This window comes from Onychostoma macrolepis, chromosome 07, assembly GCF_012432095.1.
Source record: "Onychostoma macrolepis isolate SWU-2019 chromosome 07, ASM1243209v1, whole genome shotgun sequence".
Taxonomy (NCBI): domain Eukaryota; kingdom Metazoa; phylum Chordata; class Actinopteri; order Cypriniformes; family Cyprinidae; genus Onychostoma; species Onychostoma macrolepis.
In genome coordinates, this window is record NC_081161.1 from 5,038,969 (window position 1) to 5,057,907 (window position 18,939).

Genomic DNA, 18,939 nt, shown 5'->3' on the forward strand with positions numbered 1-18,939 from the left:
GCCAATTGACCCTTGTGCAGTTATCACATGCTTTATTATAGAAAGAGTACTGTAGTTTTGTCTTTCTCCTTTGTTGTCGCTCCTCGGCATGTTTGGTGCAGTGCCGGTGATGATGTGCCCCGCTGCTGATATCAGGGTGACAAATGACGGGCCGCCCCGCCGGTGTGCTGCTCATAAGCCTGCCAGCCGCCGAAAGGTCAGAGGGGGATCCGGAGGATAACAAAGCACTTTTAACAAGAGAAAAGGGTGACTTTACATGCTTAAATACCGGCTTTATATGGCCACATTTTCTTGTTTCCACATGTATGGCAGTTCCTGCTGCATTGGAACGAAACAGGACTCGGTTTCCTTTCATCCTACCCTTCCTGCTTACTTGTATTTTCTAGCGCATCATAGCACGATCACCATCCTGTATATGTTTATTCTCACAAAAGATTGCCTACCTCTGCAGATTTGCCACCTCAGACTTAAGTAAAGTTCTGTTTCAGAAAGGAATAACGATGTGTGTTTTTCTTTTCTCTGCTGCATTAAAATATTTAGACTCCAGCTCTTTAGGAATCCGAGCACCCTAGTGTCAGCATTATTGGGCGAGTTTCTAAAATAAGCAGTGCATCAATATGTCTGAGCACCGAAAACTAAGTTTATTCTAATTGCATTAGAAACAGAGCTGTGGGCCATCTGTTGCGCCACAGCTAAAAAACAGCATGCAAACTTCATCAGTGCATCCGTTTAGATCATGTCAGTTTGTTGCTAGCCTTTTATTTTTTACTTTCAACTCTTTCATTTTGCGCAAGAGAGCAATATTTCTAGGTAAAAATTGTTTGTTTGCAGCTCTGTTTGTGGGCACTTGCAACCACACATTAATTTAGCAATATTATATTTTAATTTCCCTCTTCACTATGCATTATTCTGATTGTTTGCATGCTAAAATAACTTGTTGCTGATGAGTTTGATTGCTACCTGTTCGAGCTTCTGGCCAGGGGGGTGGTAATGTTGGTTTGGGTTATGAAAAGTTAATCTTTGCCATACTTCGTCTCTCTGTGATCATTGCCTCTGGAGCAGGCATGCCTCGGTGCCCAGCCTGCAGGATCATTTGCAGGGGAAATGAGGTTTGAAATAGTGCTGGTGATTCGACTGGCAGAATCCTATTTTTGAGTATGACATATGACGACTGTGCCATGTACATATACTATGACACGATCTGGTTAGGCTTATTCAGGGAGGCTTACATTGGAATGCTTTTGATAATGTGAGGGATAATATCATGTGCGACTTATAATATGTTTGAGGTCTTTTATTGTTTTTATTGGAGTTCTGGATGTTGACATGTATTCTCTCTCTTCCCACCCACAATTCTATGACCAGGCACAGATTGCATAGTGCAGGATATCACTTGGATTTGTTAGCTATGGAATTAGATACTAATGAGACAATAACGAGAAGCCACCTAAAAAGAGAAATAAAGACACCTATTGTTCTCTTTTTCCGTAAGGCCTATAAACCTTCAAGTTTTTAAAATCTTATCTTATCAAAACTTATCAGACGAAGCTTTGTCCAGCTAACATGCAACCAACTTGCTTTTTAATGTTAAAATTGACAGTTTTTCTTAATTCCAATTGTAATAATTCCAATTCCATATAATTCCAATACTGCTATCCAAATTGATTTCAAATTCAGAAGTTGAATTGAAATTTAAAAGACATTCTCAGTTCAATTCTGAACGGTGTACAAACTTTGTTTGGGTCACAGCCAGAAAAGATAAAATTACAGACAAATATTGAAAAATGTAAATCTATTTTAGAGCTGTGAACGATAGACTCTATTTTGGTTTCAGAGAGAACAAAAAGAGAAATAAAAATACATCAATCTTCACTTTAACCTTTTTCCACACATTCTAGGTCATTTAATGTCTTCGTTGTGATGGTGCAAGCCTTTGGTTGTAAAACGCACTCTGAGTAATTGACTTTCTAGGTTTTATTACCTGCAGAGTTTCCCCCCTCCGTCACGGTGGAGATGCAAGGCTGCAAACACGATCAAAATACGAACCTCACATTTTACTTTTTTTTTTTTTACATTCTTTCGTTACCTTTGGGGTATTCGCTCAGATCCTCAAATGATATCGGACCAATTTTTTTCCAGCCGTGAAGTTGGAGTAAAAGAAAAGGACCGTGCTACCTGTTATCAGTGGAATAAGTTATATCTCAGGAATACAATGGCTTAGGTGGAACTCAATAAAAGAGTTAAAGCAAGGACAATTTCAAAGACAGCCTGTCTGATAACAAAAGAGCGTACCTGATAATGAATGACTGGTGAGCGCTGGCATGCCTCTGAAGTACCGGGGGAGGGAGGGGAGCTAGATGGAGTGTGACTGCCGAGCGCTTGCCAGTGTGTTTTATGGCTAATTGAAGCATTTGTGGTAAAACAGCCATGAATGGCACCCTTTAGAATTAGAGCAGGTTAATATATTGTGATCCCACAATTAGCCCACGATTGTTAAGATCTGTTTAATTCGGTGGGGTCCATTAAGCGGAATGGGAAAGGTCCTATCTATTTTTCTTCCCTTCTTACTCAGACCATTTCTCTTTAGAGGCAATCGATGGCTGCGGACATGGCTCCAGAGGTTGCCTGGAAAATCCGGCCACTCTGGCACAGGGTTGGATGTACTTTGCTAGTGTTGGTTACACTCTGAATTATGTGTCTGAATGGAGGACAAAGGTTATTGGCCTGTTTCATAGAATACCTAGAGATAACCGATGTTGTAAGAGGAGTGCGGTTTTTGGCAGAACTTTTGATTGCTGCATAAACCCTGGAGTACCTTCTGTCATGCTAGATAAAGTCTGACCAAGAGTTCACACTTTAGTTTTACTAACTGCTAGTCCTTATTTGGGTGCATGCTGACACTGTGAAAGCTGTTTCCGAAAGGAAAATCCGCAAAAGAATAAAAGCTTTCCTCTGTAAATCAAACGATGAGCATCTATGGGAAGTCATCCTTAATAACCAGGATTATAATTAGCTTGAAGGAAATGCTTATTGTTATTGCCCTCCGTTTTAGTAGCTGCCTTGGTTCTTATGAAGTTGCAGAAGACAGAAAAGGCATAGCTCATTGAAAGGACATTATTAGCCAACCATTAAACAGCAGGCTAAGTCACAGCCCGTGATTTCTTTCTAGCCGCTTTACGTCACAACTCAGGTGCCCCTGCTAATCTTTTATCTGTTATCAATTCAAGCTCAGATTTAGGAAATATGTCCCAAGGAGGGCATTATGAACTCATTTTCCTCCCTGTCAGTGGCTAATCAAACGTTAGCACTATCAGTACCGAAATCTCTTAAATGGAGTGAGATAAGTAAAATGGCCTTGTTTTGATGTCTCAAAAGCAGCTCCCGTGAGCATACGAACACGCTGGTGTGTAATCGTGGGAAACTATTAATAGAAAAGGGATCAAACGGGGTGATCGCTGCACATGGGACCGGAGGCTAAGCAACGCAACACTTCTATCTAAAGAGGACAGTCCCCCTGCAGCCACCACCACCATGCCCGAATGCTATCAGCAAGCGATACTAATCCTGTGGTGTGCATAAAAGGATTTGTTCTTGTTGGCCTGCATACGCCACGTCCCCCAGCAATTTTGGTGTTTATCTTCTGCAATTGCTAAGTCCCGTGGGTTTTGGTGCTGGAACTTCCAGTGCCTGTGACTTTTCCACAGCCACCGCTCCATGGATACTGCCCCTCCTGCGTTACCATCTGCGGAAGATACAGAGACAGGAACATCAAAGAGTTTAGCATTTAGCATTTGATTCTGTAATCACTCTTCATATGCTCAAAAAATTGCATCTATTTCAAGTCACAATAAGGCTCCTTATCTATGGATTGCCAGCTTGAATTTGGTTGATGAGCCATTTGAGACATGTGAGTTAGGGATTGGAGGAACTTAACTTCCCTCTTATTGTTTCTTACCTCTTTCTCGCTACTTCCCTGGGTAGTTGTTGTGTGTCAGCTCAGTTAATGGGTTTCTTAGGGGAGATATTATTTTGGTCCAGTAAGCTGCATGTTTAATGTATGACTGACAGTGCTGACTCATGTGGCTTAGGCAATTTGTAGTTGAAAGAGATTTTGTAGTAAAAAAAAAAAAAAAAAAAATTGGATGCAGCAAAAAAATTTCCATCCTCTATTAGCGATTATGGAGTGCTGCTCCACCCAGCCTGAAAACAGACTAAATCTGCCACTACTCCAAACTAAAATGTCCTATTTTCTTCCACTGTTCTTTCTCTTTTCCTTTTCTTTTTGCCCCCTCAAGAAGATAGATGAGGAAAATGAGGCCAACTTGCTGGCAGTGCTCACAGAAACCCTGGACAGTATCCCTGTGGACGAAGACGGGTTGCCTTCGTTCGAGGCCCTGGCAGATGGGGACGTGACCAATGCCAGTGATCAGAGCTGTCCTTCCACCCCAGACGGCTCACCACGCACCCCAGAGCCAGAGGAGCCTTCCTTGGTAAGAGACCCTCCTGTGCCCAATCCTATTTCGCCATGAAGCAGGACCCTCTCATTCTGTTTCCTTCCCTCGCTCTTTCTCAGTCCCGCTGTGTTTCACTGTGCTCCCTCTGTCTGGTCTTCACTAGCACCAGATAAGGAAATGCTGCAGGCCTGTCACCAAAAATGGGTACAGACTCGCCAGACAGCAGTCTCCAATTGATGTCTGCACAGAGAACATAGCCACAGTGCTGTTGAAACAGCAAATCAAAGTAGATCAGTGTTCCTGAGGTGTTAATTGCTTTGTTCATTACTGCAAAAAGGGAAATGCACAACACTGTCAAGCCGAAGCAATGAAAAATATGGCAAAATAATTTAATTTAATCAAGTGACTGTTTTAATCTGCATTTTCTCAATAATATAAACAGCAAAAGTTCATCATTAGTTACAATCTGAGCACCCCAGAAAAATCATTGCACCTGCTCTGCTTGACATGCTGCCACAGCATTACTCTGATATATCTGATTCATAGCCTGCAAAATTAAATAATTAAAGTTTAATGTTGCAGCTCACATATTCAGTCATATATTGCATAAATGTTTTTCAAAACACGCACATGATTCTGCTTTCATCAATAAATGAGTTTGTCAACTTTGAAGATGTTTAGAGAGAGGATTATTTGAAAACAATACATGCAAAAATTACCTTACAAGATACCATATACAGAAACAACAGAGTGTGTTAATATTGCCAAGGTCATGGGTTTGATTCCCAGGAAATGCATGAACTGATAAGCTGTATACCTTGGATACAAAATAAGTCTCTCTGAATAAAGCATCTGCCAAATGCATAAATGCAATGTAAATGCAAAAGTATTGTAATATCTTTGCATTTTGTTTTAAATCCATAGCTGTAATCCCCATGATCTGTTTCTCTGCTCTGTTTGTAGCTGAAGAAGCTCCTCCTGGCACCTGCTAACTCCCAGCTCAGCTATAATCAATACCCAGGTGGCAAGGCACAGAACCATGCAGCCAGCAACCAACGGATCAGACCAACACCTGCTGTTGCCAAGGTAGCTGCTCGCTGCACTTCTTGCATCAAAGGCCTGGTGTGTGAGCTCATCTGCTAGTTCCATGTAATTTTTCCTTTCTGTGAAATTATACAAATAGTCTGCTCCCTCCAGGGAGCTAAAGCTTGATTGAGTTGTGTGTGTGATGGAGGTGTCTAATCTGAAGTTACGTTACCCTTGATGACGTTCAGGACTTCTGAATGGCACCATCTTATTTCCATGAAAAAGAAAACACTGAGATGTCTTGATAGAATTAGCGTTGTTGGTCTCATTGTCACAAAAACAATGATTTATTACCACAGGCCCAGTCATGTTGTAAACTAGAAGAAAAATGAGTAGTTATTTGAGGTGAACATCATGCATAATTCTCTTCCCTCCACACAAACACACTCACGCACATGCACAAGCTCTCTTTGAGGAGTTAATTTTCCATAATGACTTTGACTCCTCTGTTTCTGGAGCTCTGCACATGGCAGTGTCCCAGAGGACACCGCTGTCTCCTCCTGCTGCCTGCGTGCAGATCTTCCTGGAGCCATCCCAAGACCACGTAATTAAGATGATGGGCAAAGTACACTCACGTTGCCTTTTGGGAGACTAAACCACCTCTGCGCTAACCCCCCATTCTAATCTCCCTATGTTACATCCCATGCTCATTCTGCCCTCTCTCTCTCTGATTTCTGTTCTTTAGACAGAAAACCCCTGGAACAGCAAACCACGAGGGTCCTGTCCCAACCGGTCCGTGAGACACCCTTGCACTGAGCTGCTCAAGTACCTCACCTCTAGCGACGAGGCCTTCCAGACCAAAGCCAGGGAAGCCAAGAACACCTGGACAGGTTGCAACAAGGACAGGGGAGGGGCTTGCACGTCCTCCTGCTCATCTTCTTCCTCTCCATCATCCTCGTCCACCTCCTCTTTCTCCTCCCTGTCGTCCTGCTCCTCTTCCACCGCCTCCAAAAAGAAGACGTCCTCTGCCTCCCCATCATCACAGCAGCAGCAGCAGCAGCAGCAGCTGGCAGTGCAGGCCCAGCGAGGTGAGAGCCAGGCAGCCGGCACGTGTAGTGTGGCTGGTGAGGGGGCGGGGAAGTGGCGGCGGTGTACTCAAGGGGGGCACTCCGCCCCCGTTGCGCTGTCCCATGGAGGCGGCTGTGGCCATGCCTGCTCCGGCGAAGAGGGGAGGCCGCCAGGCCTGCAGCCAAGTGTTGACCCAGGCAGCTTGGCCGCTGCCCGCTTTATTAGGTACATGCACTCTTACTCTCTCCCGCCTAGAGAGACGGGTCATGCAGGCAGCTGTGGTCATTGCCTTGAGGCGGGTGGCTTGGCTGAGGCTGGCCGTGCTAATAGGCACATCACGGTGACCATTAGGAAAAGGAGGCAAGAGCTAGAGCACCCCATGCTCAGTCAGCTGCTCACCTCCAGGCCCAGGCCAGCCCGTTACCGGGCTCACCTGCAGTTGCCCCAGAATAAAAGGCGAGACCTACCAGACACGGCTTCTAGAGTCCAAGAGAGCCACGGACACTTAGAGCGAGCTAGTCGTGAGCGCAATAGAGAGGCACCTATCTTACACAAGCAGGCATTTAGTGTGGCCGACCAGAGCAATCTTGAGTGTTCGGCAGAGCTTAAATTAGACCTAGAGAGCTGGTTGAGCATGCCAGAACAGGTGACAGGAGACAGCTTGCATGATCTGGTGGGCCAAGCCGGGGAGGATATTTTTTATGATGTCATAGGCAGCCCCATGTCATTCTCACAGGGCCTGCCAAGCACATTGTTCCCAGACTCTTTAGTTCCAGAGCCCTCCGACTCACAAAAACAGGCACTCCGCAGGCACCTCGATGACCAAGTCCCACCAATGTTAGGTAATCATTGCTGCATCCCTGCCCTCTCTCCTTTGCCTCTCCTCCTTTAACCGCTTCCCAGTTTGACCACACTAACCACAGCGCTAACCCAAACCTAACATTTACTTGGAAGCAAAAACTGATGCGGCTCCAAAGCGTAAAACTCTGAATTGGCGCAAACCTTTGTCTGTAGATTAATTTTAAATGAAAGACGGGGAACGCCTGCAACACTTTGAACTATCACGTCGCCCAATTTCAAACTCAGATCTGTGCTGAAAAGCTTATTTCTCAGGCTGCCGTAATATAGCTGTCTAACTAAGAGATACTCCCTAGCTGCAGCTGGAGATGGTCGCAGCCTCAGGCAACTGCACACGCTTCCTTGACTCTTCTTTCTTCCTCTGCTTTGGTTTCAATTGCATGCAAAACATCTTGTTAGAGTTAATTTTGGTACCAGTATGAAACATTTGTGCTATTCTTTTTCATGTCATAGTCTGTTTTTTTTTTTTGGTTTACATTTTCTACTCATTCTGACTGTTTGAATGTGGTGGCTGGGAAACTGAACACATTCCATCACTCCATCCTGCCTCACAAAGTATGCAGTCAGATAAAGACAAAAACTATGGGGTCAAGTTAGTCCAACTATTGGTTTTTCCCAAAATTTCTGTCTGGCTGGAGAGTCATCTGGCCTTTCAGCGCAGGGTTGGATTTGCAACATCATTGCTGTCACTGATTACGTCTAAGATATTAGTTGTAGATGTGGACCTGAAATATCTTGGGTACAGTGTGAACTAGTAAATTAATTACCCATGCTCCTTTGTGTTCTGCAGCCAAACCAACCATCTTGCCACTTCCTTTGACCCCAGAGTCTCCAAAGTAAGTGAGAGAGTTTTTACACAACTTTTGTAGAGCAGACAAAATCTGAACTAAAAAAAAAAAAAACAACAACAATGATGAGGCATTTTTTTTTTATTTCATTTCCATTTGTAAGCTCACACAAACACTTTCAACACTCCATCCCTGTTCTCAAGTTATTTTCTCTCTTTTGTGTTACAGTGACCACAAGGGATCTCCGTTTGAGAACAAAACCACTGAACGCACATTGAATGTGGAGATCTGTGGAACCCCAGGTAAACAAACAGATTTTTTGCTCTTAACCAAGAAATGAAAATGAAACTTGTACCTAAAACAGACAGATGAATTGTGCAAAAGCTCCCCCTTTCCTCCGTTTGTCTGGTTGTTAATCTGAAATATCTTGCTGGGTGTCTTTTTATCATTCACTAGTAAAGATAACATTTCTTTGGCAAAGGTAAAAGTCTCCTACAAGCCTACTTTGATAGTTTAATTAAAGTGAAAGGTTCAAGGTGAACTGATGGAACATGGTCAGAATTTTACACAGTCCTTCATTGATTACTTTTTTCATTCTTTGGCTGATTTATTGGAAAGTTTCACTCTTCCCCTTTGAAGAGTTAATATTCTCTCTTTCTCATTTAGACTCTAATGCTTTTTGACTGGGCGGCTCACTGCTTCAATACATCAGAGATAAATTGTTGTGGCATTATTATTGTTTTAATTGGCTTTGCCATGCAATTTGGTTTTGCCGATATTATCTGGATCCTTGTTTTTCAGACTGTCTGGCAATTTGATTAGAGACATTAAGGTAATTTCCTATGTTAATTCTGCTATTTATGAGAAGGGCCTATTTGTGAAATTGAGCCAAAGCATTTTTATGTAATTTAAAGGGAATATATATATATATATATATATATATATATATATATATATATAATTTTAAAAATTTTTAACACATTGGTGTTGACCCAGAGTAATTAAACCCAGACGAAGTGTATGTCAGCTGGAGCTGAAACACAGCTCTTCAGCAGTTCTCCCCTTTCTCACTTTCTTTCTCTCAGCATAAATCATGCAGGTAATTATTTCTGTATCCCCTGTGCAGAGATTAATCATTCCAGGTCAATAAAAACAAAATGGCTGCCCTTTCCCTCTCACAATGTGTCTTGGTGAATGGGCCATTTGGTATTCACTTACTACAAGGTAATAGCCATCAATATACAGATTTGACCTAGCCCGAGGGTACAGTGTAACTCTGTGTTTGGTGTTTTTGCTCAAATGTGGATTATGTCATAGCAGTTAAGTGAAGCTACACGTTTTGAGGAATTTTATGACTTCTACGAGCTATTCGGGTTCTTGATTCCCTATATTAAAGATTTAGGAGTCATGTGAGGTCACCTTTACTGCCTCTTATGCAAGGCTAAAGGGTTCATTTATCTTTGTATTTAATGCATGAGTTTGTGCCTACTAACCTGAAGCAAAATCCAGCACTGTTTAATGCAAAACTCAGGAAAGCTACACATTTTTTTTTTAGCCGAGTCCCTCTTTTCAGATTTGGGATTCAATGCTGAAGGGAAGTGCTTTGTTGAAGCTCTTTGAGCATTAGTTTACATTGTCCTATAATGTGTCTGCTGTCCTATAGACTATCTTAAACCCTTCTTACTCGTATGTCTTTACTGACGATCATACCAGATTAACTGATTACAAGTCACTGTAAAGCCAGATAGGACTCTGAAGTCATAAAATAAATTTCCGTTGGGGTTTGTGCCATCATGACAGCAGTGCGAGAAGCCATTTTCACGGTGCTGTTGAATTAGAAAATGCCCAGGCGTTTCACTGCAGAGCAAAACACCTTGACACCTGTGGAATAGCCAGCGCTGTGAAAGTGCCAGATTTAATACCGTTCCCTAATCCCCATCCCTCTAATAGATTAACTTGAGCGGGGGTTCCTTTAATTATGGTATCATATGACACCCAGGTCATTCTGTGTTACGCTCCTTGCATGGCGTTTTAAGATTACCACGGGGATCAGTTCTGTAAGCTTTAAGTAATAATTCGTTCAGAGGTCCCTGCGTAATTCACACCCTGCCAGAAACAGACGAGAGAACCCACCGGTATATGATTAGTGTTTGTATCTGTGTGCATTCATCATGGCTGCCTTTGACTGAACAGCACATATTTATGTAATGATATGTAATGTAATTTATGTAATGTAATGTAAAGGCGATAATGGTCCTTGGTTTATGACCCTGCGTGCATTGTATGCCCAGATGGTGTTTGATTGGTGCGGCAGAAGTTCCTTTGGCAGTGCATGCTTTCTTTTCATAGCTCATTGCATTGGCATAATGATAAATTTAGTCATGGCCACTGTTGTTTTGTATGCCGAATCAGGCTTGTGCCCGCTGCAGTACTGTATCCATTTAATTTAGTGATTGACGTAGACAGATTAAGAAAGAAAACAAGAGAAACAGTAAGGGGGATGTTCTTTCAGCTAACTGAAATATCAGTTTCAGGATATTATCGTAAAAGGAAGTGGTCCTGAAAAAATATTCCAAAAATGACTGTAGTTTGAAAAGAAAATAATTTATCGACAGGTTACTGTCGTAATGTGTGATTGGATCAGGAAAACAGAAATCTGAGAGATGTCAAAATAGAAAGAGAGAGGGAGAAGTAGAGGAAAATAAAGAGGAACTACCTCCGGTTGTTTGTGCAAGTGCATTAACCATGCCATAAAGCAGCACATCTCAAGACTTCCCATATAAATGCCATCTGTTGGCACATAAATCTGTCAAGATGGCTGGGGGTTCATGAGGAGAAAAGGTGGCAAAGATGAAGACAATGATAACAGCTCCCGCATCACTGTGCTTTCATCGCAGTCCCAGGAGTACGGCATTCATGCATCTGTCGAAAGCTCCAGTATTATTATAAGATCTGACTGTTTACTTTCTAATGAATTAGGATTGGAGGAAGTTTAATTTAGTAGCTCTGTCTGTATCATGGTGCTATCTGAGGTCACATAAATCTGTCAAGGTTGCAATGAAATGCGGATAAGGATTAGGTCTAAATGAAAGGGAATATTTTAATTAGGCTCAAGAGCGTGCTTGTTCAATCACTTAGAGACAGACCCAGCACTGTTAAGGAACGAGAGGGATCTCGTTTGGTAAATCTGTTGTCTCTTCTTCCCTCCAGGTCTGACACCACCTACCACGCCTCCTCACAAAGCCAGTCAAGAGAACCCTTTCAAAGTATCACTCAAAAACAAGCTGTCTTCATGCTCTCCCTCGGCCCTGACAAGCAAAAGGCCCAGGCTGAGCAATGGGGTCTCTTGCCCTCAGCCAACCAGCGGATCTATTCGGAAGGGCCCAGAGCAAACTGAGCTCTATGCCCAGTTGAGCAAGGCCTCCTCCACAATGCCCCTAGGGGGCTTGGAGGAGCGTCGGGGCAAGCGGCCCATGCCCCGCGTCTTTGGCGATCACGACTATTGCCAGTCTACAAGCACAAAACGAGACAGCACCACCATAGCTGCAGCGGTAACTGGGCCAATGGAGGGCCGGCATGTGGAATGTAAAGACTCGAACATGCCGACCTCCTCTACTCCTACATCATTGTTGTCTTCCGCCTCCCCTTCGTCTTCCTCCCTGGCCAGGCAGCTTCAGGGCCTTTCCTCCAAAGCTCAGGAGGCTTGTCCGGACACGGATGCTCACGGACAGGACCGCGACTCCACTTTGGGCTCCAAAATGTCAGCGGACGGCAGTTCTGCTGGCAGGAAACTACTTAGGGACCAGGAGATCCGCGAAGAGCTCAATAAGCACTTTGGAAAGCCTCAACAAGCCTTCTATAGCGGGGTAGTGGGAGAGCAGAGGGGCATCCGGCCTCTCGAGGACAGTGACTCTGGGGATGAGTACCCCGGTCTTCTCAATGACTACATACACCCGGGTCTGCCTGACTTTGAGGACCTGGAGGTAGGCCGGGAGCGCCTGCTTTACTTGGGGGAAGGTTCTCCACTCGAGCTGCTCCTCGAAGGGTCGCCCTCCAGCTCCCCTTCCAGCAGTTCATTCTCATGGAGCTCCGTCTCGCCTCCTTCCACTCAGCTCTCCCCACAGCACCTCCGCTGGCCACGCACCATCTCCCGCTCCCGCTCCCGTTCCTCATCTCACCACAGACGCAGATCCCTCTCCAGGTCTCCGTACTCCCGCCCCGAGTCTCCCGACAGCCGTTCTCCCTCTTGGTAAGTTCCGGCGTGAGCCTTCTGCCTGTCTCAGAAACACATTTACCTAGCAATATTTTTGGACACCAATCCACGTGTCTCAGCAGGAGGGGCTGTAAAAAAGGTAAACATCTTTCTGTGGCTGTCATTGCGATGAAGCGCAAGTCTGGGTCTCACAGCATGGCCACTGAAGTCGTTACGGCTGATTTTGCACAACCAGAGAAAAATTACATACAATAGACAGTAAGCGTTGGCTTTGAGAGACACAAGATAAAATGAGCTTGGAAGATAAACAGTATCTTAGGTGGTAAATTGCTCATCTACACACTTGCTGTTACACCAAATGAGCCATTCCAAACCTGAGTTCAGACATTCGCTTGCCATTATAGCGGTACTTTTTATAAATTGCAGAAACACCTTCAGAGGCATTTTGGAGTGTCATTTAGAAGTTTTTCATCTCTTATCATTCGCAAACAGCACGTATGACAAATAGAGTCCAGCAGAGTCATTTCTTGGGCAAACAAGCTTGTGTCACTTGAGAAACTTGAGAGACTTATGGAAGTCTCACATTGTTTCCTCAATGGACCTTTATTCTTTTAGCTTGAATTTTAGATTAATTTCTCTCCAGCACTCTTTGATGGGGCTCTGTTGTTTTTAGTAGCAGCTGTTGTTTTGCTCGACAACGTTGCCCGCTCCATCCCCGCGAGATGAAAGAAACGCCCAGTGAGTGAAGTCCTGGACATTTTAAAGTGGGTTGCATACAGACAGCATGCCAGAAAGACAATATTTACAGTGCCTCCTTTTGAGATACATAGCAATTGTACTGATGAAGGAGACTATAAAACCGAAATACAGAAGATTTCTCCAATTTATACTCCCATTTGATATCAAGTGACATTGTCATTGTACAAACATATAACTATATGTCTGATTTTAGTCTCATCAGCATTGTTTTCCCCCTTTTTTATTCTATTTTTATCCTTCATTTATCTTGTTTAGCTTATGCCTGTTGTTTGAAGTTTACATACATTTCAATTGCCTGTGATCCTTTAGAAGTAAAGACAATGTTCAGTGTTCAGGCTTGGTTTTGTATTTTTCTAAGAATTATGTCGTCCTTCTGCTTGTATGCAGGTCTCCTCACAATTTGGACGATAGCACTTTTATTCCCAGGATTTATAGAAGCCCTCAGTCCCAGGCTCATTCTATTTTTGGTCGGAGACCCAGGTAAGTGCTTGCGCATAGCAAATACTTTTCCATTTGTTACTCTTTAATATACTGTGCATGTCTTATGTGACATTTGCGCTAGAAAAATTCATATATGCTGATATTATAGACCTGTTCATGAGAGAGACTTAAATAAGTACTGCAAGATAATGCACTGTGTCTGCAATACTTTCAGAGTCTGTCCTTATGCAAAGGAAGCAAGTCACTTGCTGACTCTGTCTAATTGATATGATGAGTTATGATGATACATCATTTCAAGGCCTTAACTTTTCAAACTTTTACAATAAAGCTTTCGTTGGCAAGAGCAGCTTGCATTAGGGACCCACTACCTCCCAGCTACACCTTTTCCCTGATGGTGCTTTAGTCCGCTCATATTGTGCTTTTACACCATGTTGCCTCTGTTGCAAATGGCTGTAGAAAAAGTTGCACTTTTTGGACGTAAAGTTCAAACTAAGCAAAAAGTAATGGCATGTGAAGTTGTGCTGACAGACACAGCTGCCAAATTTCTGCCATATTCCCTTAAGAGTCCCGCCATTGGGAGCTGTAACCTTTTGCGATGTAATGAGACATCTTATTAATGTGTTTGTTTGTCTTCCACGCTAAGAAGAATGGAAAGCAGTCTGCTCTGAGCAAGCTGATTCCCAAGGCCACTTGAGCAAAACAGCAAACAATACATCTATGTACTCAGAGAGAAAAGTTTTATTGCTCAGTGGTTGCTCTTTCACAGCTCAGAAGACATAATGGAGTTCTCAATTATGTTTCAATTACGTTTCTTCTACAGTTCCTTTGGAAAAAAATTAAACCGAAGACCTAAAAACTATTTTTTGGAACTCGTAGCTGAGATTATTTAGTTCTTGAAAGATTTGACAAGAGTTCCCACTGAATCCTTTTTATTTGCAGAATTTCTGTCTGTGACATTTTTTAGATGTTTTCTGAAACTCTATAGGAGACACTTGATATTACTGGGGACTTTTTCCTCAGAAAAAGTATCTGAGAAGCAGGAGACCTAAACAAGTATCTCCATCTGCTCTCTAATCTCATTTTGGAGAAACAATTCAGATACTAAAGATAATCAGTTAATATAGTTGTGTGTTTAGAACTTGATATGATTTCTGTTTTTCTTTTTTTCTTTTTTTTCAACTGCAGGTATGACAGCTATGAGGAATACCAGCATGAGCGTCTGAAGCGGGAAGAGTACCGACGTGACTATGAGAAACGGGAATGTGAGAGGGCTGAACAGAGGGAGAGACAACGGCAAAAAGCACTGGTAAGTGCACCCACCTAAGTACTTAATTTAGTTATTAAATGTTTCTTCAACTATGTACACACTTATATCCCTGGGGTTGTTTTTTTTTATCTTTTTTTATTATTATTAAAACTTACAGGCTTCAACTATGAATAAACCTATTTGAGTTTCTATTTTAAAGAATGTTGGTAACCAAAAAGTTGCTGGTAATCATTGACTGTTTGGCTACCAGCATTCTTCAAAATATCTTAAATTGTGTTCAACAGAAGATTTATACACTTGAGGGTGAGTAAATGATGACATAATTTTAATTTTGGGGTGAACTATCCCTTTAAGGAATCTAGAATATTGTCTTGCAGAATAAGGCATTAAGTACTAATAAATGTTCATTTAAAAACATTGATAAGATTTATTTATTTTTAAATTAAAACATGGTATTCTGAACAGCAGTAAAATAATAACTAATAAAAAAGTATTTTGTGCATTTTCAAGATGTAATTTTGGCAAATTATCAAAAAAATAAATAAAAAATAAAAACTCTTATTTTCATCCCAGAATGATATTAATCATAAAAGGAAATGAGACTGGGTTGAAAATGTTTCAGACAAAATGACAGAACTATTTATTTATTTATTATTTTTTCATTATTCTTTCAGAAGTCTGTCCGCTGCTGAACATTATTAGTAGACAATTTAAGCAAACTAGTAAGAGTGTGTTTTAAAGCTGTTGATTTTCTAAAAGTCCACAGGGCCAAACATGCCCATAGTTGAAGAAAACCCTATTACGCTTGGAGGTGTTTTTCAGTTGTGGTCTCTCTCCTGCTGGCAGGAATCGTAGATTAGCACAGACGTTATCCTTCTCTCAGGCTTTCTCTGCCTCCATCACTGTGTTTGCCTACAGAAAGCTCAAAGCACACAGCCATCCAGTGCTCTTTCTCTCTCTCTCGCTCAAAAAGTGAACTCATGCAAAGACGGTGCTCTGAATCATTCAGGCTACACGCGTTTCCTCTTTATCTCCCAGTTGTGTATTTTTAACATCTCCGTGGCGTTTCTGAACGGTGCCGGATTCTATTAATCACACCATGGGCTAAATGCTTTTGACCAGACAAGGGAAAAGTTGAAATAAGATCCCCCCCCGAAATCAAAGGTATGTTAATACTTGGACTCAAAAAGAGCAGTTTAATTTCGAACACTTACATATTTGAAATGCAGTTCTCTGAGATGGAATATCAGTTTTGTTCTTTCTCGCTGTGCCTGACCAGACTGTGAAATGAGACGGCTTTCCAACTCAGTTCACTGATAAATGCACACGTCAAATAATGCACGCATGACTCGGCCCCAGCGTACGTTTTTTCTCCCTTTTTTCTCTTTTCTCCGTGTTCTGCGGCAGCGAGACAATTACTAGCAGCGGCGGCTGAGCTGTCAGAAGAGGTTTTGGGGGGGCAAAGGATGTGAGAGCTTCATATGAAGCGCTAGTCTCAGGGTGTCATCTTTAAAACCTCACCGCATTTATCAGCTGTCAGCAACAAAACCAGCAATTCAGCAAACACTTTTGTCTCCTATTGTACATGATGGAAGCGTGAGGGGAGCTCCAGACGAAATGCAAAAAGGAAACAGCCCTCCCAGGTGTTTTGGCTAATTTGTAGGTTTTTGTTTTTGTTGTTGTTGTGACACGGTGACATCATGTACACGGGTGAATTATGACTCTGTTGAGGGCCAATAGATTTGTATCATAATTTTATGTATGACTTACAAGAGACCTCTGGTTATTGTTGAGGATCATAAGTATATTTTGTCACACATAATGGCAGGTACATGAGCATATGAATAAATGATGCCACGTAATAAGGCCTGAGGCTTGTGTTTTGTCTCAAGATTAGCAAACTGAATTAAATACCTCCATTTTATGAATTCAGCCTGGTGGGGTCTTTACGTTTTCTCAATCTATGTGTTCTCTCTTGTGCTTCGTTGAATAATGGAACAAAGTGATACTAGCCTGTGGCTAAAATTGATGATAAACGCACACCTGTGACTGCATATCAATTGATTTCTGTTTTAATGTTTGGTGTAAACACCCTACATGTGAACACTATTATTTGGTAAAAAGAACTGATTATTATTTTTATTATAAATAAATGCAGCATCATTTTATTTTAAGGACAAATTGTCACTAAGTAGTTTTGGAATCCTTTGTAATGTGCTATAGTTCATCCTATCAATTTTAAGTGATTCTGATTGTATGATTTGTCATCTCTCAAAAATGTTCACTGCATTTTTCATATATGAGATTATTAGATAATTTTTTTTCTATATTTTAAATAATTAAAAATATTTATTTGTATTTAAAATAAAATAATTAGATTTAATTTTGTTCACCGGAAGATAATAAAAACCATGATATATAAAATATGGAACACATTATCAACCTTTGTTATTTTTTACTATTTATATTGATTGATTGATTGATTGATTGATTGATTCTGCTTGGCAACGATGGTGTTTGGTTGAAAAGGTACCCTTTAAACCATTTCACAATGAAAACATAAATATCAAGATTTATATTGAATATATGTCAAAAGATATCGGGATGATTTTTTTAGCTGTATCGCCCAGATCTAGTTGTAAACACAGCAGACAGTAAAAGATTGATGAAAGTCATCAACCTGCAAGTATAACAAATTCTGCACATACTGTCTAAGAAATTTGGACTCTGTTTCTCTATCCAAAACACGTCTGCGGCATTTATAAAGCTCAAAACAACTCTAGTCATTTTTAGCTGATAAAAATTTGCTATAAAATCAACAGAGACCAAAGTTATATTGTATCATAGCTCTATGATATGATTCCCTCGTCCAGTTTGCACAATCCCATGGATAGTCCACATTTAAGAGAGAGTCTGACTCTTTCAGTTTAGCTTCTTCTTGTCCACACACACACACACACACACAAAAAAAAAAAAAAAAACAGAGTCAAAAAGATAAAGGAGAGTCCTCCAGCCATTTCCTCCAGACTGTTCTTGGCTTTCCCACAGTGGTGGATGTTAATTACAGTCATGGGGTGAGGTTGAGAGAAGTCAAGGAGAGAGGGAAGTGGGAAAAAAGAACAGCAGAAGCACTATGTTAGACTAATCTCTTCTCTCTCGTTCCCTTTATGACCAGGAGGAGAGGCGAGTGGTGTATGTGGGACGTCTTCGTGCCAACAGCACACGCACAGAGCTTAAACGCCGCTTTGAAGTCTTCGGCGAGATTGAGGAGTGCACAGTCAACTTGAGACATGACGGGTAAGAACATGGGCCTGCATCTGTGTGTTTTTCTGGATTGTGTGTGTGTCAAATGGTTAGAGGGAGTCAATATTTTCCTTCAGCATAAAAGGAATCGTCTGAATCTAGTTAATGATGTACTTGTGGCCATTGGACGGTGATTAGTAAAGCAGAGTTCACTGCTTCTCATTGCACTTGTAAGTGCATGTTGGAATACAAATAGAATGATGCTATAACACAAAGCGAGAAGTCACATATTTAGGGCCACATTTACTAACAGCTTGTGCCAGTGCAAACTCTTTCTTGGTATTGAAAAACTACTGTCAGGATTTACTAAAGATGCACACTGAAACATTAGTGATAGAAAGGCGTGGATGCAGTTATTTTTGCAGCTAACCTTATTGCATATTAACCCATTTTGCGCCTCTGTTGTTATTAGATTATCATCAGCTCTCGTTTGCGACCTTACGCTAATCTGCGCTGCCCTTGGTAGATTGTGTTGGTCATTATGGAAATTAACTGACAGCATCTGTGTTCATTAACTCTCTGGTGCTGTTTGGTTGTTTTTGACTGAAAAAATTTACATTTTGGTTTTATAATTTTTTATTTCATCAGAATGGTACGAAACTTGGTAAAGGTTTTCGCACTTGCTATAAGAAAAAAAAAAAAAAAAAAATAACACATGGACATGATTAGAAAGAATTAAATTGTCCTGAAAAAAGTCACACTTGTGCTCTTTGTGGTCAAAAATGACGACTTTGGAAATTAATGGGAAGCAATTTTCATCTA

General features: G+C 41.6%; 1 protein-coding gene across 11 annotated transcripts in view; it reads left to right on the forward strand.

Moving 5' to 3' along the window:
- The window catches only part of ppargc1a (peroxisome proliferator-activated receptor gamma, coactivator 1 alpha), a 42,202-nt gene that overhangs the window by 17,367 nt on the left and 5,896 nt on the right, over positions 1-18,939 (forward strand). For 2 of the 11 annotated variants that reach the window (XM_058781087.1, XM_058781084.1), the window contains 9 exons: positions 4,296-4,490; positions 5,418-5,576; positions 6,226-7,390; positions 8,197-8,242; positions 8,423-8,496; positions 11,405-12,443; positions 13,554-13,646; positions 14,793-14,913; positions 18,050-18,171. In XM_058781087.1, coding sequence (XP_058637070.1) covers positions 4,296-4,490; positions 5,418-5,576; positions 6,226-7,390; positions 8,197-8,242; positions 8,423-8,496; positions 11,405-12,443; positions 13,554-13,646; positions 14,793-14,913; positions 18,050-18,171 — 3,014 coding nt within the window. The remainder of the gene's footprint in view (positions 1-4,295; positions 4,491-5,417; positions 5,577-6,225; positions 7,391-8,196; positions 8,243-8,422; positions 8,497-11,404; positions 12,444-13,553; positions 13,647-14,792; positions 14,914-18,049; positions 18,172-18,939) is intronic. The other 9 variants (XM_058781091.1, XM_058781089.1, XM_058781090.1 and 6 more) reach the window with 5 other exon arrangements.